This window comes from Heptranchias perlo, chromosome 8, assembly GCF_035084215.1.
Source record: "Heptranchias perlo isolate sHepPer1 chromosome 8, sHepPer1.hap1, whole genome shotgun sequence".
In the NCBI taxonomy this organism is placed as follows: Eukaryota; Metazoa; Chordata; class Chondrichthyes; order Hexanchiformes; family Hexanchidae; genus Heptranchias; species Heptranchias perlo.
Window position 1 is genome coordinate 70,669,446 of NC_090332.1, and position 26,737 is coordinate 70,696,182.

The window sequence follows — 26,737 nt, forward strand, 5'->3', positions numbered from 1 at the left end:
TGGGCCTCGGGCCTCATTAATATCATCTGGACAAGTTGCCGGCGCCAGTCGCTCCTCCACAGGCAGCTTGCCCATTTCATATAGACAGGTTAGGCAAGTGGCCTGGAGCAGGGTGGGTGAAGCGATCGGGATACTGTGGAATCAGGGGGAGCACTCCTGCTCCTCCGGACTCAATGGGAACGTTTTAAAAATTTATCATTTGGTGGTGGCTGCTTATTAGGCTGCAGCAACCGCTGAAGATTCCAGAGCAGTGCAGGCCCGGGGTCCTGCTCTGTTCCGCACTTCCCAATTTCACAGTGGGGTTCTAAAACAGGCGTCCGGCCCCTCATATATATATAACTGACCAAACGCCAGTTTTAGAGGGCTACCAGGGACACCTGAAAAATGGCCTGACCCAGTATCGGGTTGGACATCTTTCAAGCGTTCTTTTGATGCATGGGACTATGGTCCCTGAAATTGTCACTCGTTGCATCTGTTTTAAAACAGGCTCACCGAGGTCCCATTTCTAGGCCTATGTTTTCATGGGAAGGGGGGTGAAAGACTGGGGGAAGAAAAAGAACATTAACAAAAAAATGCCAGAGCCTTTTCCGCAGTTTAACTAGAGTGGCAGGGGGATGGGAACCTGAGCGGGGAGTCAGAAGGGAATAAAGTTGAGAGCAGCAAGAGAGGGGAAGACCCAGGGGAAATCTACAATACAAATAGTACAAACAGTTGTTCAAGAACAAGTGAAAGAGAAAAGCGTAGAGCAGCAGAAAGAAAGTGTACTTTAGGCACGAGAGATAAAATAAAAACTAGAAGGTGCAAGGCGATTAACCCAGCATCAAAGCTGTGGCAGGGGGTTGGGAACCTGAGCAGGGAGACAGAGGAAAGCGTGTCAGGAAGGGACAGAAGGTATGGAGAAAAAGGTAAAGTGTTAAAAAAGGAAAAAGCAGGAACTAAGTGTCACAAAACATATTTGAAAGTTCTTTATCTGAATGCACGTAGCATTCGTAACAAAATGGACGAGTTAACGGCACAAATAACGACGTATGGGTATGATCTTGTGGCCATTACAGAAACATGGCTGCAGGGTGACAACGACTGGGAATTAAATATGCCAGGGTATTTAACAATCAGGAAGGACAGGCAGGAAGGAAGGGGAGGTGGGGTGGCTATGTTAATAAGGGAAGGAATCACTGTAATACAGAGAAAAGATATTGGGACAAAGGATCAGGATAATGAAACAGTTTGGGTAGAGATAAGGAATAATAAGGGGAAAAAAACACTCGTGGGTGTAGTATATAGGCCTCCTAATAGTTGCAACTCTGCTGGAAGAAGTATTAATCAGGAAATAGTCGGGGCGTGTAATAAGGGAACAGCTATAATTATGGGGGATTTTAACTATCATATTAACTGGACAAATCAAATTGGGCAGGGCAGCCTTGAGGAAGAGTTTATTGAGTGTATAAGGGATGGATTTCTTGAGCAGTATGTAACTGATCCTACAAGGGGGCAAGCAACCTTCGACCTGGTCCTGTGCAATGAGCCAGGATTAATTAATAATGTCCTAGTTAAGGATCCCCTTGGAATGAGTGACCATAACATGGTTACATTCCATATCCAATTAGAGGGTGAGAAGGTTGGTTCTCAAACAAGCGTACTGAGCTTGAATAAAGGAGACTATGATGGTATGAGAGCGGAATTAATTAAAGTGGACTGGGAAAATAGTTTAAAGGGTAAGACGGTACATGAACAGTGGTGTTCATTTAAGGAGTTATTCTACAACTTTCAAAAAATATATATTCCACTGAGGAAAAAAGGTTGTAAAAGAAATGACAGCCATCCGTGGCTAAGTAAAGAAATTAAGGATAGTATCCGACTAAAAACAAGGACATATAAGGTAGCCAAACTTAGTGAGAGGATAGAAGATTGGGAAGTCTTCAAAAGACAGCAAAAAGTAACGAAAGGATTGATTAAGAAAGGGAAGATAGATTATGAAAATAAATTAGCAAAAAATATAAAAACAGATAGCAAGAGTTTCTACAGTTATATAAAAAGAAAAAGGGTGGCTAAGGCAAACGTAGGTTCCTTAGAGGATGAGACCGGGAAATTAATGGTGGGAAACATGGAGATGGCAAAAATGCTGAACAAATATTTTGTTTCAGTCTTTACGGTAGAGGACACTAAGAATATCCCAACAGTGGACAACGGGGGGCTCCAGGGGGGGAGGAGCTAAATACGATTAAAATCACTAAGGAATTGGTACTCAGTAAATTAATGGGACTCAAGGCGGATAAATCCTCTGGACCTGATGGCTTATATCCCAGGGTCTTGAGGGAAGTGGCAGTAGGGATTGTGGATGCTTTGGTAATAATTTTCCAAAATTCTCTGGACTCGGCAAAGGTCCCGGCAGATTGGAAAACTGCTAATGTAACACCGTTATTTAAAAAGGGTAGTAGGCAGAAGGCTGGAAATTATAGACCAGTTAGCCTAACATCTGTGGTGGGTAAAATTTTGGAGTCTATTATTAAGGAGACAGTAGCGGAACATTTGGATAAACATAATTTAATAGGACAAAGTCAACATGGCTTTACGAAGGGGAAGTCATGTCTGACAAATTTGCTTGAGTTCTTTGAGGATATAACGTACAGAGTGGATAAAGGGGAACCAGTGGATGTAGTGTATTTAGACTTCCAGAAGGCCTTCGACAAGGTGCCACATAAAAGATTATTGCTCAAGATAAAGAATCACTGGATTGGGGGTAATATTCTGGCATGGGTGGAGGATTGGTTATCTAACAGGAAGCAGAGAGTTGGGATAAATGGTACATTCTCGGACTGGCAACCAGTAGCCAGTGGTGTTCCGCAGGGGTCGGTGCTGGGTCCCCAACTCTTTACAATCTATATTAACGATTTGGAGGAGGGGACCGAGTGTAACATATCAAAGTTTGCAGATGATACAAAGATGGGAGGGAAAGTAGAGAGTGAGGAGGACATAAAAAACCTACAAGGGGATATAGACAGGCTGGGTGAGTGGGCGGAGATTTGGCAGATGCAATACAATATTGGAAAATGTGAGGTTATGCACTTTGGCAGGAAAAATCGGAGAGCAAGTTATTATCTCAATGGCGAGAAACTGGAAAGTACTGCAGTACAAAGGGATCTGGGGGTCCTAGTGCAAGAAAATCAAAAGGTTAGTATGCAGGTGCAGCAGGTGATCAAGAAGGCCAACGGAATGTTGGCTTTTATTGCTAGGGGGATAGAATATAAAAACAGGGAGGTATTGCTGCAGTTATATACGGTATTAGTGAGACCGCACCTGGAATACTGCATACAGTTTTGGTGTCCATACTTAAGAAAAGACATACTTGCTCTCGAGGCAGTACAAAGAAGGTTCACTCGGTTAATCCCGGGGATGAGGGGGCGGACATATGAGGAGAGGTTGAGTAGATTGGGACTCTACTCATTGGAGTTCAGAAGAATGAGAGGCGATCTTATTGAAACATATAAGATTGTGAAGGGGCTTGATCGGGTGGATGCGGTAAGGATGTTCCCAAGGATGGGTGAAACTAGAACGAGGGGGCATAATCTTAGGATAAGGGGCTGCTCTTTCAAAACTGAGATGAGGAGAAACTTCTTCACTCAGAGGGTGGTAGGTCTGTGGAATTTGCTGCCCCAGGAAGCTGTGGAAGCTACATCATTAAATAAATTTAAAACAGAAATAGACAGTTTCCTAGAAGTAAAGGGAATTAGGGGTTACGGGGAGCGGGCAGGAAATTGGACATGATTTTAGATTTGAGGTTAGGACCAGATCAGCCATGATCTTATTGAATGGCGGAGCAGGCTCGAGGGGCCGATTGGCCTACTCCTGCTCCTATTTCTTATGTTCTTATGTTAAGCAGAGTATGCTACAGCAATACACAAATGTATAGGGCAAAAGGTTTTTAGGAAAGTTACCCAAACATCTGACAAGTCAAAGTAGGTTACTGGGCTCTAGGTTACAATTCAAATGTTCTCATAACACACTCTTGGTCGGCTCCCAAGCAGCAGTTTATAATGAGAATGTACTGTCTTTGCAGGGCTGATCTTTAGAGGAAAATATTTTTAGCCAGATTTATTTTGGTCCTAAAATTGTCATAAAAAAGGTGAGAATATTCTAATGAATTGCACTGCACTCCCTAAATGTTATGGGAGATATCAACTGTACAATCACAGTTGCTCTGATTAATGACTTAGAATCACTATTCGGAGGCAGCACTGGGAGTAGACATTTTGTGCAAACTCCCCCTCCTATGACAGCATGAATGTTAGACGCAGTCCATTCATGAAATCACTTGTAATATTACAAGGGGGAAGTTCTTCACAACATGTCAGCAGAGGCTCTCTCTGACTAGCAGTTCTGAAGCTTAACACCGAGTAACATGAGGTGACAGTCACCAGTAAGCATTCAGGTATCAGCTGCTTTCTTAAGAACTATGAGCCAGTTCATCAGACTATCATTCACTTTACTGATATCTACAATGTAGCTTAAAAAATTTCTAAGTACCTAATTTATTTATCAACCTATTAGTGAAATGTTGAAGGTACATTTTGGTTTTCCCCACTTAAATTCTGCCTTTACAAAAATCTTGCATCTAACCTCACAAGCTCACCTCTTGCCTTCAATGTGGTGCTTGATGGTCTCTCCCCTTCTGGCCTCATGACAGGAGGCTTGTTGTGGACCAGCTTCCACCAGCCTGGCTCGCCAAACTGCTGAGCACCTGAACGGAAATACATGGGGCTGCCCACAGAGAGGCAGCCTGCGACGGTGCTCCACCAGGTCGACGTCTTTTTCCTAAAACGCAATGAGTACAAATATGGCTAAAGTGAAAGAAAGAACGAAAGACTGGTATTTATAGAGCGCCTTTCATGGCCTCAGGATGTCCCAAAATGCTTTACAGCCAATGAAGTACTTTTGAAGTGTAGTCACTGTTGTAATGTAGGGAAACGCGGCTGCAAATGTGCACATAGCAAGGTCCCACAAACAGCAATGTGATAACGTCCAGATCATCTGCTTTAGTGTTGTTGGTTGAGGGATAAATATTGGCCAGGACACGAAGCAGAATGTCCTTGCTGCTCTTCTTCGAAATAGGATCTTTAACGTCCACTTGAGAGGATAGACAGAGCCTCAGTTTAACGTCTCATCCAAAAGACGGCACCTCAGACAGTGCAGCGCTCCCTCAGTACTGCACCGAAGTGCCAGCCTGTATTATGTGCTCTGGAGTGAGACATAAACTCACAACCTTCTGACTTAGAGGCAAGAGTGCTATCACTGAGCCACGGCTGACACCATGACTGGTAGTTAACTTTGCTGTCCAAAGATATTTTGTGTCTTCATGTTTAAGTACTCTATTAATTTTCCCTCAACTACCGCACACATACACATTAGCAATTCAATTTTCCTCCCAACTTTTCCCTATTTCCTAAAGTCCCTGTTCTTTCCTGCATTCTCTTTCAACTAGAAAACCATAGCCATCCAGAATAAAGGTTTCCAAGATGGCCGCCAATACCATCTATAATTGAGCAATAGGAGCACAGGTAGGTCCAGAGATTTCCTTTGTCAAAGTTGAATGGACTATAGCGAAAACTGATGCCAATGACTAAGACTGGATAACAAATAGCTTTCAAATTGGACCCTATTTACTACAAAGCCAGTGTTTCTCACCAACACACTGCCAGACCGTCTCAAAAAAAATCACTGTCGGATGCACAATACATTCTTAACAGCTGGGCAAGAGAGAAAAGTGAAGGATTTACCAAAGAGAAAAGTTAATCTTCTTCTAACACTATAGAAATTATATTATTAAATGGGAATTAAATAAAATTTTATACTGTCTTCAGTCTTGGTACATTGTGTAATTCTGGAAATTTTGCTCGGATCTTTTGCATCAATACTCGCTGATCATTCTTGTTTTCTTTACATTTTTCCTTCTTACATGAAGCATTGTACACTTGACTGTATTAAATTTCATCTGCCATTGGGTGGGTGTCAATGAGTTTGAAGAATCTTCAATGAGACAGTAGGGTCACATACATACAATATATTAAATCTTGTATCTGTGAAAGTGGATGAGGAGTAAGGGAGGATATAGGAAATAAACCAGTCATCCAAAGCAGAGGCAATGGCAGCAAGATGGTGATAGGAGGGTGAAGTACAGGAAGGTACAGGAAGAGTTAGGAGAGACAATGGGAGCGAGGGGATAACTTGGAAACAAGAAGCGGAGGGAAAGGATACCAAATGTGGGGGAGGGGGCACCATAGGGAAGCCAGGGTCACGATAAGATGTATAAGTTGGAAGGGATATGAAGGGGTAGCAGACTAGACATTCTGTGTCCTGACCAGATCATTCGCCCCATCCCCACAATCCAGAGCCTGCCTCAAGCCCTGGTGGGATCTAGCCCCCCCCCCCCCCGCCCCTCACCCCGAAATCCAAGGCTGGTATAAATGGGAAGGTGTAGGGGAGGTGAAGTGAATGACGGAGTATGGTAGTGAAAGAAAGTGATGGGGGATGAGCGGTGGCAAACGAGTGGGAGTATGAGGGAGGGAAGAGAACGGCAGGTTGGGCAGCATGCATGGCATGGGAAATAGGAGCGATGGGGGAGGGGTCACAATAGCAGAGCAAGGGGCTGGTAGTATGCAGAACAGGCAGGTACAGATTGAAAGGGTAGGATACAACATCAGTGAGACTGTACTGCAAAGGAGTAGAGCATGAGAGACTCTGTGCCCTGGCCCCTGTTCCTCCAACCCAACACCTCAATGGAACACAAGTTCAATCCTCAGGTAAGAGAGAGACAGCATTGGGGGGGGGAGGGGGATTTTAACTCCCAAAAATGGGTAGATTGGGGGCGGGTAGAAAGTTAAAAATAGTTATTTTTTCAGTCGTGATCGCAAAATTTTTTGACTTTGCATTCCCAGTGGGGAGCCTTTACTTTTATGAGCCCACGTTAAACCCGGAATTGGAGCCGGGTTGCGGTTGCGAGCCAAAAAAAACAATTATTTTAACTCTCGCCTGACTCCAACCCATCCGTTCTTGGGGATTAAACCCCCCCCCCTCAAGGTTCTGTCTTACCTCGGTGGGGGGGGTGGGATTTTTAATGGGAGATTCCACTAGTGTTTAGAAAAATCACAAAACAAAGTGACTGTACTATCTAACAATTAAAAGATGATTTTGTTTCCTGAGGGGGATTTCATTACCTATCTATGCAGCACTGTGCAGAATGTGTTGCCGGGTTTGCCATGGTACTTTGTTAATGAGCAGGCAGCAAAACAAAAAAAGCATCCATTTTGTGTGGATAAAGGAAGGAACCTCTGAATGTGATCCTCCCTGACTGCTGTTACGACGTCAGAAGACCTAGAAATTACAGAGAAGGGGCAACTGCTAAGATAACTGGACATGTCGGGATTCTGAATGGAAAACAGGAATAAGCAAAGACTGCAGAACTGGAAAGGAAGCAGCAAGCGCCAGATACGTGACTCTCATTGTAATTCGTCAGGACCATTTTTAACAAGACCCACTATTATTTCATCTTCTCTTTTCACATCCAATTCTCATGTTCATGCCGGGCTGAGTAGCAAGGTCTAAAATTTACAGAAGCGCTGCAGAAATTATCTACATTTGACAAACACCTAACAACACAGCAATGGCTGACATTTGACGAGTGCCTAAATGGCAAATTAAAGACGTACAAATGGCTGCTTATAGATTTGCTTTGAATTGTCGCAATCCTCACTGTTGTGCTGTTTGAATATTGGATCTTTGTGTTGGAAATGCTCGGTAAACACAGTTACTATACTGCTTCGTAAACCAATGAGTGCACTGGGGAAAAACGCACCAACACTGTAATCCAATACATCTCAACTGTCACGACACCGCATGAGAATTACACAATTTTTCAGGCACCGAGCCTACTATGGGCTGAATCCATGCCTGTGTGCTGCGTATTTTACCTGTTGCCCAATAAGAAGGCCCAGTGTTTGTCAATAAAAGCACAAATATCTTCCTTCCAGCGGAAGTAGCCTTGACGACCAGTTCCTTCCAATGACAAATTGTACATGGCCAACATCACAACCTGAGGGAGAGAGAGAAAGTCCAGGCTTAAATCAAACTTTACACCATCCAAGAGCCTATGAAACACTTGCATTTATATAGCGCCTTTCACAATCTCAGGACATCCAAAACCTCTTTACATCCAATGAAATACTTTTGAAGTGTGGTCACTGTTGTAATGTAGGAAACGCGGCAGCCAATTTGTGCACAGCAAGCTTCCACGAGCAGTATTGTGAGAAAGACCAGATCATCTGTTTTAGTGATGTTGGTTGAGGGATAAATATTGGCCAGGACATCGGGGAGAACTCCCCTGCTGTTCTTCAAAATAGAGACATGCGATCTGGAGTGTCGGCCTAGATTATGTGCTGAAGTCTCTGGAGTGAGCCTTGAACCCACAACCTCGAAAACTTGAAACCAGAAGCTAACTGTTGCTAGTGCTAAGGCTACTTCTCAAATCGAGGAACCATTTCTCCTGCACGTGCTTTGCTGAACCACTATTTCAATTCGGATCACATTTAACGTCATCTTTTGTAAAGCTTTTAGAGATTGCGGCAAATGAAATTCACTAAAAGGTGATTGTTACTGTGAGGAGAAGCCATGATTTGGGGAGGATAGGAATGATACACAGGGACAATGAACTTTTTTAAACAGCTGTAGAAACTTGTACATTGTTCTAATAAAACAAAAAGGCATGAAGATACACTTGATTTTAGGCAACTAAATTTACAGAAAATCTCATTCAGAAAATTAGAAATCGGCCACCTTTCTGGTTCCAAGAATGATAAGATGACTGGTTTCTGCTCCTTTTCTCAATAGCGAATGGGTTCTTTTTTGTTAAACAATTAAATGCTTTGGGGTGCACTGGGTCATGTTCTGGTCTTTCACCTCCAAGACCCTGGGTTTAAATCCAGCTCGTGGAAATGAAAATGAATGCTTGTTGCAGATGTTTTACATGATATGAATTTGGGACAGTCTCAAAACCAGTTCTTTATGGACATGGTTTCACAGCACAACCTGTCCCTAAACTCAGCGAGACCACGGATGGTGTGGGAAACAAAGCAAATATTGTAAGGGGACGTTTCTGAGGTCGGAGGAGCTGAGGCACTTCTCACAACAGTGTGTCTGATCTGTAACTTCCTGATACTGACAGTATTCCATTCCCATGCACCAACATCCCACATCTTGATCAGCACTAGACTCTCACAAAAAAAAATGATTCCCCAAATAAATTCCTAGCTCTTCCTCTTAAAAAAAAGGTCATTTTCTCCAACAGCTCTCACTGATCACAGCAGACTGGGCTGTTCATCTGTCCCCTCACCTCCAGCAATGGCATTCTGAACAGCTAGGCTTGGTGAAAGAGCAGCCTGTGATTGTTTTACCCCCAGGGTGAAGGGATGCCGCCATTGTTCTGTGGCATCGTTCTTTGGGTTCAAAGGTCCTGTACCATCACGCTACACTTTCACAAACATCAGTAATCCGCTCATTTTATAACAATAACCAGTCCAATTTTTTAAAATAGATTTTCATTAAAGGAACAGGAGGAGGCCATTCAGCCCTTCAAGACTGCTCCACCATTCAATTAGATCATGGCTGATCTGTACCTCATCTCCATTTACCCGCCTTAGTTCCAAATTCTTTGATACCCTTATCTAACAAAAATCTATCAATCTCAGTCTTGAAAGTTCCAATTATTCCAGCATCCACAGCCTTTTGAGGGGAGAGAGTTCCAGATTTCCTCGACCCTTTGTGTGGAAAAGTGCTTCCCGATTTCCTTCCTGAATGGCCTACCTCTAATTTTAAGATTGTGCCGCCTCGTTCTTGATTCCTCCGCCAGAGGAAATAGCTTCTCTCTCTCTACCCTATCGAATCCCTTTAACATTTTAAACACCTTGATTAGATCAGCCTTCAATCTTCTACACTCAAGTGAAGTTTATGCAACCTATCCTCATCATTTAACCCTTTAAGTTATTCTGACCCTTTCATTACCATTCCTTTGCTGCCTTTTTCTGGAGAGGATGCAGTGGCTTAAAACTCAGTCAACATCCTTTCAGTTGGGCAGGCTGCGAATGGAGACCACAAGGTACAGGGAACATTACGTCTGACTAGTGAAGGGGAGCGCAGGCGGGCCATATTATGAGTAGCCCTCATCATGGTACACAGCATTCACAAATAATAATCTAATAGAATCACAACTAACGTAGAACATCAGAGACAAAGATATAGGAACAGAGCACAAATTTTGGCCCTAAACGTGCAAAATAGCAGGTGATTTTATTCGGAAGATATAACTAATGCACGTGGGTGTATTTTGTACTTCAATATAAAATGCACTGAGCATATTTTCAAAGATCATACGTACTTGTTGCCACGTGAGCTTCAGTCTCTCGAAGTGCTCCTTCCCGTCTTCCACACAGTCTGAACAACTGAATCGGAAGAAGTTATCGCCCCGCAAATAACTGGGATGCTCTCCCCTCAATTGAGCTGGAGAGAGAGGAAAAAATGTGCAGCGGGGTAGAAAAAGGGAAAGAGATGATCTGATTTACATCAAAATTGAAAAAAAGCAAACACTTTCACGAGGTAATAAACTATTCCAAGTCAAAGTATCACACAACGTACAGGATACATCCTGATCAGCTCTAAGATGTCAATCTCCAAAGGGGAGTCTGTCTAGACACCTCATGCTAATTGCCACATATTGCGCTTCTCCCCAAAGTGCTCCTTCCCATCTTCCATTATGGTCAACATCACAAGTAGATCATGCTTCATTTCACGCCTAGGGCAAGTGTTCACTCAGATCAGTTCAAAACAAGAGCTGGCATTTTTTGTTATTGCTACCTCTGGAGGTCTTTCAATGCAAAAGTTCCAGCGCCCAGGCAGCACACGCAAGCGTAAAAATTCACATGGGAACAGGAATAGGCCATTCAGCCCCTCGAGCCTGTTCCGCCATTCACTTAGATCATGGCTGATCTGTACCTCAACTGCATTTACCTGTCTTAGCGCTATATCCCTTGATACCCTTACCTAACAAAAGTCCATCGATCTAAGTCTTGAAAGCTCCAATTGACCCAGTATCCACAGCCTTTTGGGAGAGTTCCAGATTTCTACTACCCTTTGTGTGAAAAAGTGCTTCCTGATTTAATTCCTGAATGCCCGAGCCCTTTCTTTTACTCTGCGCCTGTCCATACCGTACCATACCATATATGGGAGTGCTTGATGCAGACACTAGAGTGGAGACATCTTCCATTCCCCAGTGCTGACATCACTCAGCTCAACAAGCCAAAAAAACAGAGATTTTAAAAGAATAGGTCACCAAGAGAGCAGCACCAAATGGGACATGATCCGTGATTTTGTAGGCACACTGCAGATTGCACTGGTATGAGGTGGTGCTTGGGGCAGGGTTGAAGGGATAAACACGCGTGGTCTGACTGAGATCAGTTCAATTCTGTTTGAATGTAAAGAAACATTAGATAAGGGATATGGAGCCAAAGCGGGTAAACGGAGTCAGGATACAGATCAGCCATGATCTCATTGAATGGCGGAAAAGGTTCAAGAGGCTGAATGGCCTACTCCTGTTCCTATATTCTTAGTAAATGAGAATTCAGGTAAATCTTAAGTGAGGCATTTTGAAAAATCCACTCCGCGGCCTTTTGGGATATCTTATAGCAGAGCTTTATGCTGCTGAGTATTAACTGCATGAGCCTCTCTACAGTAAGATGTTGACAAAATAAGAATGGTGTCCCTCGCACAGCCTTGCATGAGGTAATATTTTGTCAATCTCCTTGCTACTGTCACGTGCTCTAATAGGCCATTTGTAAGTGTCCATGATCATTTTTCATGTATTGTCTGTGATGGCTCCTATTTACACCCAAGCCTGACTGCAAGGTGCTTCATCATTTGTGTTATCTGACTTTCCATGTTTGCAGTACACTGATTTTTTACCTTATACCATGCAATCCAGTGTTGCAATAGAATTTTAGCAAAGTGTGTTGCACATCTACATTTGTACATGATGTGTGAATGAATCTTATGTTAATTTTGTCCAAATGGCACCACACTTTCAAAGGACGTCAAGGCTTTGGATAGGGTGCAGAGGAGATTTACCAGAATGGTATCAGGGATGAGGGACTTCAGTTATGTGGTGAAACTAGGGAAGTTGGGATTGTTCTCCTTACAGCAGAGATGGTTATGGGGAGATTTAATATAGGTGTTCAAATTTATGAGGGGTTTTGACAGAGTAGTTAGAGAGAAACTGTTTCCACTGGCAGGAGGGTCAGTAACCGGAGGACACAGATTTAAGATAATTGGCAAAAGAAGCAGGGGGGAAATGAGGAGAATTTTTTTTATATGCAGTGAATTATTACAATCTGGAATGCACTGCCTGAAAGGGTGGCGGAAGCAGATTCAATAGTGACTTTCAAAAGGGAATTGGATAAATACTTTAAAAGGGAAAGATTTGCAGGGCTATGGGGAAAGAGCAAGGAGTGGTGTTAATTGGATAGCTCTTTCAAAGAGCCAGCACAGGTATGATGGGCCAAGTGGCCCCCTTCTGTGTACCATTCTATGATGTGTGAAGATTCTCACTACGCTCATTTCAACTGCGAGCAACATTCGGCACCATATTTTAAGATTTTGCCCGTCCAAATTTGACTTGTGTCGGGAGACAATATTTGGAGTCCCTGACACTGTGCTGAAGTTTTGCAGCTTACAAGTCTGTGACTGGCAGTAGTAGTGGTGGGATCAGTTTGAGGTAATAAATTCAGAGCACCATGTAAAAAAAAGCATACTGGCTGAAATGTGACTTTTCCTAGTGTTTTGCTATCCTTACACTAAATAGACCTTGGGACAACTCTGCAAAACAAAACTATTTGACCATAAGGTGGGGTCCGGGCAGGGGGGGAAACCAGTCAACGTCGAGCTCAATTTCGACCTCTCGAGTGTTCACTTCTTCACCCTTCCAGCAGGTGCCCAGGATAATAGGACCAGGAGTGGGGCTTGAACCCATAACTTTCTGACTCAGAGACGAGAATGCTACCAACTGAAATATTGCTGACACCGTCTACTCTGTCCCAACCTTGGAAGTGCAACCCCTACTGCACCTACGTGACTTGTTTTACTCTGACACTAGCCATTCTTGTGGCTAACTAGTGCTAAACTGCCCCAAAATGTGGTAGTTTTGTGACGTGAACCTGTGCGCACTAGGAACGAATTGAGACTACACAAATTCATTTCACGTAGGACCCTTACAGCTGGTAGAAAGTATTTCACGCCAGGTCTGACTGAAAAAGGCGTATTTACACTACAACGTCACCGGTGCTACAAAGCAGTATCTTCTTCGCAGCTAAGTTGAAGCTGTGGTATGATTGCGGATTTATAGACTGTGCTCAGAGACTTGAGCACAAAATCTAGGCTGACACTCCAGTGCAGTACTGAGGGAGTGCTGCACTGTCGGAGGTGCCATCTTTCAGATGAAACGTTAGCGGACCCATCTGCCCTCTCAGGTGGGCATAAAAGGTTCCTTGGCACTATTTCAAAGAGCAGGGGAGTTCTCCCTGGTGTCCTGGTCAATATTTATCCCTCAACCATTAGTGATCATTTTTAATCACTAAAAGTGATTATCTGGTCATTTATCTCATTGCTTCGTGCAGGACCTTGCTTCGTGCAAATTGGCAGCCACATTTCCTACTTTACAACAGTGTCTACACTGTAAAAGTACTTCATTAGCTGTAAAGCCCGTTGGGTCATCCTGAGGTCGTGAAAGGCACTATATAAATGCATGTTATTTCTTTCTTTTTTGTATTGTGGTTTCTACCTGCCTCTGAAGGAAAGTAGTGTGAAACTCCCTGCAGCAGGCAGCCTCTCTCAATGCCGTGTCAAACCTGAGCAGTAAGTATAACTTCAGCATGGTGTCAAACCTGGTTTGCAAAGCGGTCTTTTGACCCTCCTGGGCACTTTTTAAATCTAACCAGATCTTATTTAGCTGTATTGAAAGTTCAACTATTTAAAATTAGTGACCAGGAGTGAAACAGCACTTCTGCATGCAAGAATTCAAGCCAGTTTCAACAGAATGCTACCAGGCTGGGGCCCATTCTGTGGCTACCAGTCTCACACCAGTAGCTACACGATAACTGCACCCAGAGATGAAACAAAAAAAGACTTGCCTTTATATAGCACCTTTCACGGCCTTAGGACGTCCCAAAGCGCTTCATAGCCGATGAAGTACTTTTGATGCACTGTTGTTATGTAGGAAACACAACAGCCAATTTGCGCACAGCAAGCTCCCACAAACAATGAGAAAATGACCACAATGTTTTTTTTAAATGTTGGTTGAGAGATAAATATTGGCCAGGTCACCGGGGAGAACTCCCCTGCTCTTCTTCGAAATAGAGCCATGGGATCTTTTACGTCCACCTGAGGGGGCAGACAGGGCCTCGGTTTAACATCTCATCCAAAAGACTGCACCTCTGACAGTGCCGCACTCCCTCAGCGCTGCACTGAAGTGTCAGCCTGGATAATGTGATCAAGTCTCTGAAGTGAGGCTCGAACCCACAACCTCTTAACTCAGAGGCGAGAGTGCTGCTAACTGAGCCATGGCTGACAGTCCTCGCTGGGGACTGTATTCATATCCCCCACAGTTCACGTAGTTAAGGCACTGAGCAGCTGAGCCACACAGACCAAGGCAGCATAGGAACAAGAGTAGACCATTCAGCCCCTTGAGCTTGTTCCGCCATTCAATGAGATCATGGCTGATCTGTATCCTAACTCCATCCACCCGTCTTGGCTCCATATCCCATGTGGTCAAATAGTCTGCCAATACACATTGTTTAAGCTCACACATGAAGAATGGCCATTGGGCGAGACACTGGAAAACAACCAGTGCTCAATGAACCATACCTGGCAAGGAATAAGTGCCGTCAGGAGAGATGAAGAAGAGGAGGAAACTGCATACCACATTTTTTTTAAAAAAATTAAAATCTTCAATACCCTTATTTATAACCATCGATTGATGTCAAACATCTGTACCTGATGTTTGACATACACTAATCATTCGTATGTTCCCATTAGATAATGAATCTAGTAATATTTTTAATACATCCACCTCAGTATTTTACAACTAAGCCTGTGTCAAGGTTGGACAATCCAGTATCTCTGGTCCTGAACTATAAGCTGGCTTGTACAAGCAGTCACCACCTGGCTTTGTCCAGGGTGCAGAGGGTATCCACATTTGTATTTCTTTTCACCCACTGAAATCAATGGCAGCGCTGCTGCAGGTATGAAACTAATGCTGTCAGGACAGGATGTGGAATTCCTTACACAAATGTTCGGTGACAATGCATTGACTGAACGGTTATAAGTGCCATTACTAGGTATTTAAGTTTTTGTTTTAAAAAGGTTTAACTAACATAAACAAGCATAAAAAGAGTAGCGTACAGGTTACATTGTGACAATTCTTTATTACATTGAATTATTACAAAAAGCACAGCAAGCAGCTGTGCCTGGTGTATCAGTATCTGGTAACGTTGAAATATGGTACTGTATTGCACAGGTTGCAGGAAGTTTATTAGAAACTCTACGACGACAAAGAATTAAACGAAGGGAGCACAATTGTGTAGTCAAAAATACATCTGCCACCAGCTACGACTGCTCTCATTGGGCTTCCCTTACATAATCTGCCTCTTACCTTTTTTTAAACTTGCACCTTCTCATGACTCTTACAACGTCCCAAAGAACTTTATATACAATTAATTACTTAGAAATGTTACTGTATAGGGAAACGTAGCAGCCATTTTGCACTCAGCAAGATCTCACTAATATTTTTGGTGGCGCTGGTTGAGGAAGGAATGCTGGCCAGAATACGAGGAAAACTGCCTGCTCTTCTTTGAATAGTGCTGTCAGATCTTTAACATTCACCTGAACAGCCTCAGTTTAATGTCTCATTCACATGATGGCACCTCCAACATACAACACTCTCCTAGTATTGCATCGGAGCATCTGTTTAGATTGTGCAAAAAGGAGCTTAAAAAAGTGAAACAAATTGCTGGTACTACTTTAAATAAATTGTACATACTATTAAAGGAAAGACTTGCATTTATAAAGCGCCTTTCATGACCTCAGGACGCCCCAAAGCGCTTCACAGCCAGTGAAGTACTTTTGAAGTGTAGTTGCTGTTGTAATGTAGGAAACACAGCAGCCAATTTGCACACAGCAAAGTCCCACAAACACCAATGAGATGATGACCAGATAATCTGTTTCAGTGATGTTGGCCAGGATACCAGGGAGAACTCCCCCGCTCTTCTTCAAATAGTGCCTTGAGATCTTTCACGTCCACCTAAGAGGGCAGACTTGGTTTAACATCTCATCCGAAAGACGGCACCTCCAACAGTGCAGCACTCCCCCAGTACTGCACTGGAGTGTAAAAGGGAGTAACACAACGAAAACCAGGCAGAATACTTGTGGCTATATATCAGCTAGGTTGTGTACTGCCAATGAGGAGATTTCATGTCAGCTTAAGCTGGCAGCAGACTTGGGACCGAATCTCCTGGCAATGCACAGTGTATTGTTCTTCATCCACTATGGATTGCGTGTATTAGCCATCTGTACTGGCTGCCATTTCATCTAAACCATCAAAAGGATATGAAAACAAATTTTATAAGAACACAAATATAACTGTTGAGCTACCCCTCAGAAATGTATAAGGAGGAAAGAATAGAAAATGTTGGAAATGCACAGCGAAGTCAGTCAGCATCTGAAAAGAGAAGAGACCGGTTAATGTTTCGGGTTTAGACCCGTTGCAAGATCTGGAAACTGGTAGAAAATAAAACATCTCTCTTCTCCCCCCCCCCCCCCCCCGTTTTATTTAGTCCTGTTAAGGGACTCACTTATCTTCCAGTTTCCAATTCGGATGGAGATCCCACATCCAAAACATTAACCCATATTTTCTCCTTTCAGATGTTGATGGACCTGCTGTATTTAACACTTCCTATTTTTATTTTAGATTTCCAGAAGTTTTTATTAGATTTGTAAAAGAAACAACTCCACTAAACCTACCTGTGCAACTCTGGAAGCCAAGTTCGTTCCTGGTAATGGGTCTTAGCATAAACAAGTATTACAATGTATTTATATTCAGTTTGAAGGTGATAGGAAACTGTAAATATAAACAGAGCAGCACTTGTGCCATCGGAGAGAGTCTACCATCTGAATAGGTGGATTTGACCAAATGCAGAACAACTGCTTGTTGGGGGCGGGCCAATGGCAAGCCGAACAGCTGAGGCATTTCAGCCCACTGCTGTACAGGTATCGGGGTTGATGCCACTGAGGAAGGTACCAGCCTCAGCTAAATAATTGCTACTAGCAACTTTTAGTTGCCCAGGACACGCCACGAATTTAGTAGCGGGACCAATGCTCGTGTAGTTTGCGCATAGACCATCCCACTGCTAAATTGGTATGCTTTGTGCCCATTTCACGCCTGAAAAATGGGCACAACGCATACCAATTTCTACCCTTCTGTCTAAAGTACTGCCCCATTTCTCTCTTTCTCAAAAATAAAATGACCGTGATGTCTCTCACTTATCTGGGGAGATCTGGATTTCTGCAGCAAATTTTCAAACCTTGTGCGAAGCTCCCCTTTTAGGCCTTTGCAACCCCTTCCAAGCTAGTCTGGTAATGTCAGTTATGGAGGCAACCAATGGTGTCAGGGCTGCTCCACTGACCAGTCAGAACCAGGGGTGCAGACTAATAGCACACGGTAGCTTTTCCAAGATAGGGTACCCTGTCAATAAATGGCACTTCCCTTTGTCTTGCCATCCTGTATCTCAGTATGATTTAGGGATCATATGACTCAATTTTCACAAGAACAAAAGAGTACTGGGGGAGAAGGTTGTTCAGTCCTGGGTTTTAAATATAATTCAAAAAAAATTACATGGTTGCATGTTTATATCCCCAAAGTTACCAAAATGTCTTATTTGGCTACAAACTCCAAGTGTGAGTGCCCAAAGCACGTTAGCTTAAGAAATTCCAATGACACTCATACCTTGCATTTGCCACTGAACATCTTCAGTAATTTCCGCAGAGGTTCATCCAATCTCCCGCTGTAACTTCAAGAGAGATCAGGGAACCCCAACAGAAATACTATCCCCCTTATCTCATACTAACAAAAATTCTTATGGATGCTTCAGGAGTAACATACGTACTTGCAGGTATCCACTTCTGGCATTTGTCACAGTAATAGGACATCTCTTCCGTCCAGGACACTTCCCCTTCATCACCTAGCTCACTGTTCAAGGAATCCCCACTCTGATCGTGGGAAAGATCCACCGAGGCCTGGTCTTCTGACTCAACTATCAGAAGAGTTTCCCCTTCAACCTCTCCTTCCTCCAAACCCTCAGAGGCAGTCATTCTTGCACATTCATCCTCCATTTGACGAGCAGTTAAGCTTTTTGTCTCCCCGTTATCTTCCATCTTCTCAAACCTCTGGCAGATTTAACACTAGAAAGGGCCAACAGCTAGATTCGCACAACAGCCACCCATAGAGCAGCTTTCTTCATCTTAAGTTAATTATTTCTATCAAATCTTTTTCCACAGTTACGAAGGGAAAGAAAATGTCATCTATTAAACATCCGAAGTCATCAATGCACATTCAAAAAATAAGACTACTACTTTTCAAACTGTTGGGAACTCCCGGCGGGCAAGGTGCTTCTCTGGAGTCGATCTGTTTCCAGTTTCTGTGTCAGACTAATCTGTTCTTCCAGGATTCGAAGATTCTCTTTTTTCCGCTCCTGTCGTTCAAGATCTCTGAAAACCCCTTCACGTAACCTCTACAGAAAGAAAAAAACAGATTTAGCTTTTTGGCAGCACTCAAAAGCTCACCTGGCAGTCAATTAAAAAGTTAAATTAATTTGCCAAATATTACAAAGCAGCTTTAAAGAAGCACATCCCAATCGCTCAAGTGATGGAAGGTTTGAGCTTGAAACCCCAGAGATGCTACTTTTCACTTGAACTCATTAATACTGGCTGAGCAAGTTTATCTAATTGAAATGCTGTGGAGTGTGATGACTGGTACAATGGTACTTGGACTCCTAGAATCACGCTTCATGTCAACCTGTGTACAGGGGCTGATCAAATGTCTGAGGCTGGAATGTCAACTTTCTAATTAAAGCTAGCTACTGATCCATTATTTCACTAGATTCCCAAAAGCCAGTAGCAAATACAAACTAAGATGCTACAGTCAGCATGGGCCTGATCCAAAAGAATAGCATCTCAATCCCCATCACATCCCCACTTACATTTGAGATTCCTGATCCAAGTATAAAATGTTCCTTAAGTATCCATTTTTCAAATGCGTAAAGAGGACACAAAGCCAAAGCTTACCTGGCATCAGCAGTACATTTTATAGTGCAGTTTCAATACTACACTTTCCAGGAATGCAATAACCACTAGATCAGTTGAACTGGTATCAGTTCACCATTTACTCATCTTACTGCAGTCTTATGATGCCAACTTTTAAACTAAAATGGCAGAGCAAGAACTTCGCTGGGCCACTCTACATTTTTAATGTTAGAGAAGAACCAACTCCCTTGTTGCTTCTTTTCAGTGGCAGTTGAAGACCAATGACAGGGCGCTGATTGTATATTTAAGTACACGTGTGTGAAGCTTCATTCTCCCGATAGTGGAAGCATGAAACAGAATTTGGTGTTGCCCACTTGCACTGGATTATAAGCGGGTACCAGTATCAACCAGAACCTGTAGTATAACTCAGCATTAGAATCCTAATCACTTTTCTGTAACTATATAGATGCTCTTCACTTGTAAACATCCCTCTAATCACACTTGTATTTTCTAAAGAACCAAGACCCCTTCATTGAAAAAGAGCTTGTATCTCAAACCAGGCATCATCAGCAACAGAACCCCTCAATTATCCTGTGGGCTGCATTTTTTAGTCCAGTGGTAATTGGTACAGAACAGTAGAGCTCACCTCTGCTTCAGTTTGTAGCTACACATGCTCCTGGACCTCAGTTCCTCGCTTTCCCCAGCTGTGAGGTGTTAACCAACCTGAGATCCAGTCTTTTTCTCTCTCCCATTTCTTGCCTTCCAGCAAAAGACAAGAACCCACTAGCAGGTAACAAGGTATCCCACAGAGTCAGAGGGCCAGGGATGGGACACAAGGATGGAGAATGCTGCAGAGATGGGACATAACAAGGCCATGGAGACATTTGTAAATGAGAACGAGGATTTTGTATTCAATGCCAACAGATGCCAGTGGGAACGGGCTAATGAATGAACAGGATTAGCGTGGGAGAAGATGCAGACTGCAGAGTTTTGAAGTCTGGGAAGGACTGCTGGTAATTGGAGAGGTCAGATTTAGAGATAATGAATGTACGAATGTCTCAGCAGCAGTGGGAATGAAGTAAGGGTGTTGGGGAGCAATGGTGTGGAGGTGGAAGTCAGCAGTCTTGCTGATAGGATTATTAAGCTCAGCTCTGGGTCGAACAAGACACCCAAGTTTTGCAGTGTCAGCCCAAGGAAGAATCTGGGAAGGCATGAGGCAGTTGAATAAGATGGCTCCAATTTTCCTAATGTTAAATTTTAAGGAAGTTCATCCACAACTTGACAGTGAATATGCAGTCTGACAGAGGTGGTCATGCAGTTGAGGGGTGGTGGAGAGGCAGAGCTGGGTATCATCAGCTTATATATGGAAACTTGATACCATGCTGACAAATAATGTTGCCAAGGGACCGCAAGTATATGAGGGAGAGGAAAGGCCAAGAATAGAATCTTGGAGTCTTCTGGAGGGGGTGAAGCCATTGATGGAGATATACTAGACCATACAAGGATGGTCCAACAGAGATGGGCCATAAAAGAGAGGTGCTTGAAGGAGGAAGTAGGGGTCAACCCTTGTTGAATGCTGTGGAGAAGTTGAGGAGGGATAGATAGCGTGGTGTAGTTACAAGAGGATGTCATTGGCGACTTTGACCAGGGTGGTTTTGGTGCTGTAAGCAAGGTGGAAATCAGACTGAATGGATTCAAACAGGAAATGTGGGAGGGGTGAGCGGGGCAGCGATGACACATTCAAGGACTTGAGAGAAGAAAGGGAGGTAGACAATAAAAACTTTACATTCTTTATGATGTCACAGCTTACAACTCTGATGTCACTGCACCTTCCTCAGTTCATCAAAAAGCAGCTAAATCCACATCATAACTGATCAGGTTACGTGACATGACTTCACAATGAAACCCACAGCAACCTAAAGGTTTTGATATACAACAGAGGATATACAAGCCGAGTGTTTGTTCATGTGAGACGCTGCAAAGAAATCTTGTTAGCCACTGGTGAGAAATAAATGAGAGTAAAGGGAAGGAATCATTCAAGGCAGAAAATTCCACTTCAGACTGTGAATAGACTAAAGTAGAAACTCAATAATTCACCACAGAATTTAAGTGACTAAAAGTAGCCATTTTTCTTAAGATTAAAAAATGGGGACATACATTTAGAAACAGTACTGCGTTTTGCTTCAGACACAATTCATAACTGGAAGTTCTATCATCTCCGTAATAGTGAAATGAAAATTGCAGCCCTCAGATCTCAGGCTGCGAAAAGCAGAGAAAATGTGTCACAAAGTGGAATCACTCTCAGTTTCATGGGATCATACAGCACAGAAGGCGGCCATTTGGTCCATCATTTCTCTGATGAGCTTTTCATCAAGGTCGAAGGACTCAGATGGCATATCACCAATCTGAAATGGTACTAATGACCTGTCACGACTATCTCCTCTGTCATGCCAGGGTGGCGGTCACACGGAATGCTGCTGAAGAGCATGAAGGTGATCGTAGGGCAAATTCAACTAAAGTGGCCTCCGAAGGTTATTTCTGTGGCTTGGGCGAAGAAAACTTAATCAAAAGCAATAGATTCTAAAAGCTTGGAAACTGCAAGCAATCTCCGAGTTGCAGCTTTATTAACAAAGTTGTTCAGGAGACAATGCAGACATTCTAGTCAGGGTCCCTCCACGTGTATATGTGATGAAGGCATTGACAAATCTGTCAACGGCAAATGTGTCCAACATGGTACCTTTGCTAAAGCCTGTCCCACAGACCATGATTCTGCACTCAAAATTATGCAGCAGGAGCACAAGAATATATTCGCTTCTGCACCGGGTCATTTTAGCAAGAGTATCCTCATCCATCTGGAAAATGTGGAGAAGGTCCTAAACCTTACAATGACAAGAGTCATCCTTCACTGAGCTCAACATTGCCTATAATATGCTTTTCAAGATATGGCTTCATAAGAGTCCAAATTGAACAGTATAATAATGGAAGCAGCTCTGGGATATGTCATCACTCTGATGACAAAAGAGGAAGACGAGGTGGTCAAATTAGTCCCAGGAATACAGTTTCTGTACAAGAATCCACACATTGTCTGTACAATGCTGGTGATAGAAACTAAGGAAAACTACAATGATCTCCCAATGCTTCAAGTGATGCCCTACCTATCTAAGCTCTTGAATTAACTGAAAGCAAATGCCATCATACCCTTTCTGATCAAAATATCATCCTTTAAGGCTAAATCTGACAAAGCAACATTAAGAATTCTGTTTATAGGAAGCAAACTTATTTTACTGGGGAAGGATTTTAATCAGGTTACATACTATGTGCCAGAGAATGTACCCGTATGTGGGAAAAATATACTGTACAGTCTAACAAATCACAATCATAGCAGACACTTAAATCAACAGGGGAGGGGCCAGAAATGGGGTTAGGGATAAGGTAGGGGTTAGAGATCATAGCACATAGGAGGCCATTCTGCCCATTGTGCCTCTGCCGGCACTTTGAAAGACCTATCCAATTAGTCCCGTTCTTTCCCCATAGCCCTGCAATTTTCCCCCCCTTCAAGTATATATCCAATTCCCTTTTGAAAGTTGCTAATGAATCTGCCATCTTTTCAGGCAGTGCATTCCAGATCATAACAACTCACTGTAAAAAAAAAGTTCTCCTCATGTCTCCCCTGGTTCTTTTCCAAATTACCTTAAATCTGTGTACTCTGGTTACCAACCCTCCTGCCAGTGGAAACAGTTGCTTTGCTGAACACCTCCGCTCAGCCCGCAAGCGTGACCCTGACCTTCCGGTCGCTTGCCATTTTAATTCTCCATCCCACTTCCACCTCTCTGTCCTCGGCCTCCTACACTGTTCCAATGAAACTCAATGGAAACTCGGGGAACAGCACTTCACAACCTTCCCGACTCAACACTGATTTCAATAACTTCGGATCGTAACCACTGCTCCCGTTTTTTCAGACAGCAGGTGCTGGTAATGAAATAAAAACAAAAAATACTCAGCAAGTCAGGCAGCATCTGTGGAGAAAGAAACAGTGTTTAACGGTTCAGGTGCTGGTAATGGTTCTGCTGTTGCCATTTACAGCTCTATACTCATCTTTTGTTTCTTTACTTGTCCCATTACCACACTCCTTGCCTTGCACAATCATCCCATTTGTCATTTAATCACTCCTGCCTTCCACCCTATCACAGATCTTCCCTTTTGTTCTTTCCTCCCCTCCCCTGTACTTGCTTAAAAACTGTTTAATCTTTAACTTCTTCCAGTTCTGACAAAAGGTCATTGACCTGAAACGTTAACTCTGTTTCTTTCTCCACAAATGCTGCCTGACTTGCTGAGTATTTCCAGCATTTTCTGTTTTTATTTCAGATTTCCAGCATCCGCAGTATTTTGCTTTTGGAAACAGTTTCTTCTTACTTGTTCTATCAAAACCCCTCATAATTTTGAGCACCTCTATTAAATCTCTGAACCATCCTTGCTCAAAGGAGATCAATCCCAGTTTCTCTAATCTCTTCGCATAACTGAAGTCCCTCATCCCTGTAACCATCCTAGTAAATCTCTTCTGCACCCTCTCTAAGGCCTTGACATCTTTCCTACAGTGTGGTGCCCAGAATTGGACACAATACTTCAGATGAGGCCTAACCAGTGTCAGCATTACTTCGGATAGTCGTTTGGTTTGAAGACCCTCACGCCGGTTTCCCCACTCCAGACTATGGGGCTCATCAAAAAGAATAACTGGACAGGGATCAGACGCTTTCGGTCGGGCTGGATGCTGGGGGTTGTGCGCCGGTCCGCTGGCTCGAGCTCCAGGGGAAGCTGGGCCGCACGCGCCCTCAAAGGACTCCCCTCCCCCCCACGTCACGTGCCCCAACTGTCGCCTCAGACCCGGCGGCGGAAAATTAAAACGTCGCCGGCATTCCCCGCCTGAAGGACATCATTCCGGCCACCTCCCCGCCACTGAGAGCAAGATTGAAGCTCCAGTCCGAGGCTGCATTCTGGCCTAGGCCCAGCTCTCAGCGCCTCTACCAGCGACCGAAAGACCGACCTTTCTGTCAAGCTGCTGCCTCAAATGGACTCCCACCACGGTCCCCGCCGTCAACACCACGGAAACACCGAGGACCACTTTAGATAGCGTCGACATCCTGCGGCCTGGAAAACCCGGCCCGTCACCATAGAGACCAAGACCCGGGCAGCCGAACGCCGAGAGCGGGATTCCAGGCGTGAATGGCCGAACGGGGAGAATAGAGATCCCAGGCACAACCAACCGAAATGGAAACATCGTCACCATGGAGACCTTGGGCGCCAAGAGGCAGATCCCAGACAAGAGTAATGGGACCAGAAGGCACCATAGCAATTGGGCAAAGTCTGGGGCTTCCTCTGGTACTTCTGTTGCAATCCTGAGGAAAAGGCTGAATTTAAGATAATTGGCAAAAGAACCAGAGGGGAGATGAGGAGAATTTTATTTTAATGCACCGAATTGTTATGATCTGGAATTCACTGCCTGAAGGGGTGGTGGAAGCAGATTCAATCGTAACTTTCAAAAGGGAATTGAACATATACTTCAAAAGGAAAAATTTGCAGGTCTATGGGGAAAGGACAGTGAAGTGGGACTAATTGGATAGCTCTTTCGAAGAGCTGGCACAGTCATGATGAGTCGAATGGCCTCCTTCTGTGCTGTATGATTCTGTGATTGTGGTTTTATATGAGGTGGCAGATTAGTATATGGCTTACTGTGCTTTCATGACTTTTTTAAATGTTTTGACCTCATGTGATCCTCACAAAAAGGCTGGCTGCCAGCAATAGGAAAACAAGGCTGAATTTGGGGTTTTTATCAGACGTGTATTCCATGTAAGGATAGATGGGAGACTCACTGAACCAATCTCTTGAAAGAAGAGTGGAGTAAGGCTGTCCACTGTTGCCCATCTATTCAGTGTCTTCATCAATGGTACGTTGAATGGCATTGTAAGGAACAGCCTTGGCGTATCTGTTCCAGACATTTCTGCAGACTTTTTTGCAGTTGATGTCTGGTGGACAATGTTGCCTTGGAATCTTGTGCACTGCACTCACTATCTTGAACAATGAGATATGTTGGTGTGTGTCCTAAGTGTGGTATTATGGCTCTACATGGTTCAAGAAGGGATCACAGAGTTTTTAGTGGAAGATACAAGGAGCATCTGTCCCAAATGTTGACTCATATCAATACCTGGGGATTCTGGTTGTTGCCAACTTTTTGGACAGAATCATTCTGGACCATGCTGAGAAGAGTGAAGGGACAATCTGGTCTTCCTCGTCTCCTCAAATGACCATAAAGACCCAATGAATGGTAAACTTGTGTATAAGCTCCCAGGCAAATGTGGATGGGTTTCCTTCGGTCTATTTGCAAGATCCAAGACCAAAACATGAGGTGGATATGTAGCAAAAAGGGCAAATGGTTGCAGGGAAGCAAGGAGGGAGGGCTCCAACCTTCACCAGCCTCCTGCACAGCACTGTGGAAAGGACATCAGCTTCTTTACTAAAGTCTGCTTCATTAGGATCTGGATTATAAACAGTTGGCGAGTAAGTCTGGTACCAGGCACTAGACTTATAAATCAAGATGGCTGGCTCGTCACAAGCTGTCCTGTGTAGGTCATTCCACCACACTGAAACCCGCATCTGTGCCTTTGTCACTTCAAGACTCGACTATTCCAATGCTCTGTACTTTTTAGTGACATTGGTTGAGGGATAAATATTGTCCAGGATACCAGAAAGAACTTACCTGCTCTTCTTCGAAATAGTGCCATGGGATCTTTTACATTCACCTGAGAGGGCAGACGGGGCCTCGGTTTAATGTCCCACCTGAAAGACGGCGCCTCCGACAGTGCGGCGCTCCCTCAGTACTGCACTCGAGTGTCAGCCTGGCACGGGTCTCTGGAGTGGGACTTGAATCCATGATCTTCTGACTAAGAGGCAAGAACTAATAGGCAGATGGTTCCCCTGTCATGAGCAGCCAAGCACCAAACACTATTTTGTCACAGAGACACCAAGCAGCTGAGAAACAACAGATCATCTTGGACACAAGCAATCGAGCACAAATTTGGAAAGTCGGGGGAAGAATGCCATATCAAGGGAATGGACAGGACTGTTGAGACTGGCTCATTAACAGCCCTACTGAATGGAAGCAAGTAAGCAAAGCCGTGGGGGAATCGGAGAGGAATTTTCCAGCGCATATTTTTCCCTAATTGGCCCTGGATTTTTTTCTGTTTTTTTGCCTCTCCCAGGAGAGGCAAAAAAACATGGCATTACATGGGGGGAGGGGGGGTGTCTAGTCATGATGCTCCAGCCATCATGGTGTAGGGCAGACTTGATGGACCAGCTG

The 26,737-nt window shown here is 43.7% G+C and overlaps 2 protein-coding genes across 2 annotated transcripts in view; both read right to left on the reverse strand.

Annotated features, from left to right (window-relative positions):
• kat14 (lysine acetyltransferase 14) overlaps window positions 1-18,692 on the reverse strand; it is a 32,887-nt gene extending 14,195 nt beyond the window's left edge. Inside the window, exons 1-4 of the mRNA XM_067989249.1 lie at window positions 18,252-18,692; window positions 10,424-10,545; window positions 7,965-8,086; window positions 4,631-4,812 (exon numbers count right to left, since the gene is read on the reverse strand). Coding sequence (XP_067845350.1) covers window positions 4,631-4,812; window positions 7,965-8,086; window positions 10,424-10,545; window positions 18,252-18,519 — 694 coding nt within the window. The 5' untranslated portion in view covers window positions 18,520-18,692. The remainder of the gene's footprint in view (window positions 1-4,630; window positions 4,813-7,964; window positions 8,087-10,423; window positions 10,546-18,251) is intronic.
• A 19-nt stretch (window positions 18,693-18,711) lies between these two features.
• On the reverse strand, window positions 18,712-24,621 carry pet117 (protein PET117 homolog, mitochondrial). The gene is made up of 2 exons (XM_067989250.1): window positions 24,428-24,621; window positions 18,712-18,875 (listed from the first exon to the last, which is right to left on the reverse strand). Exons 1-2 carry the CDS (start codon window positions 24,521-24,523, stop codon window positions 18,714-18,716), a joined length of 258 nt encoding a protein of 85 aa, XP_067845351.1. The 5' UTR covers window positions 24,524-24,621; the 3' UTR covers window positions 18,712-18,713.
• Window positions 24,622-26,737: the final 2,116 nt, after the last annotated feature.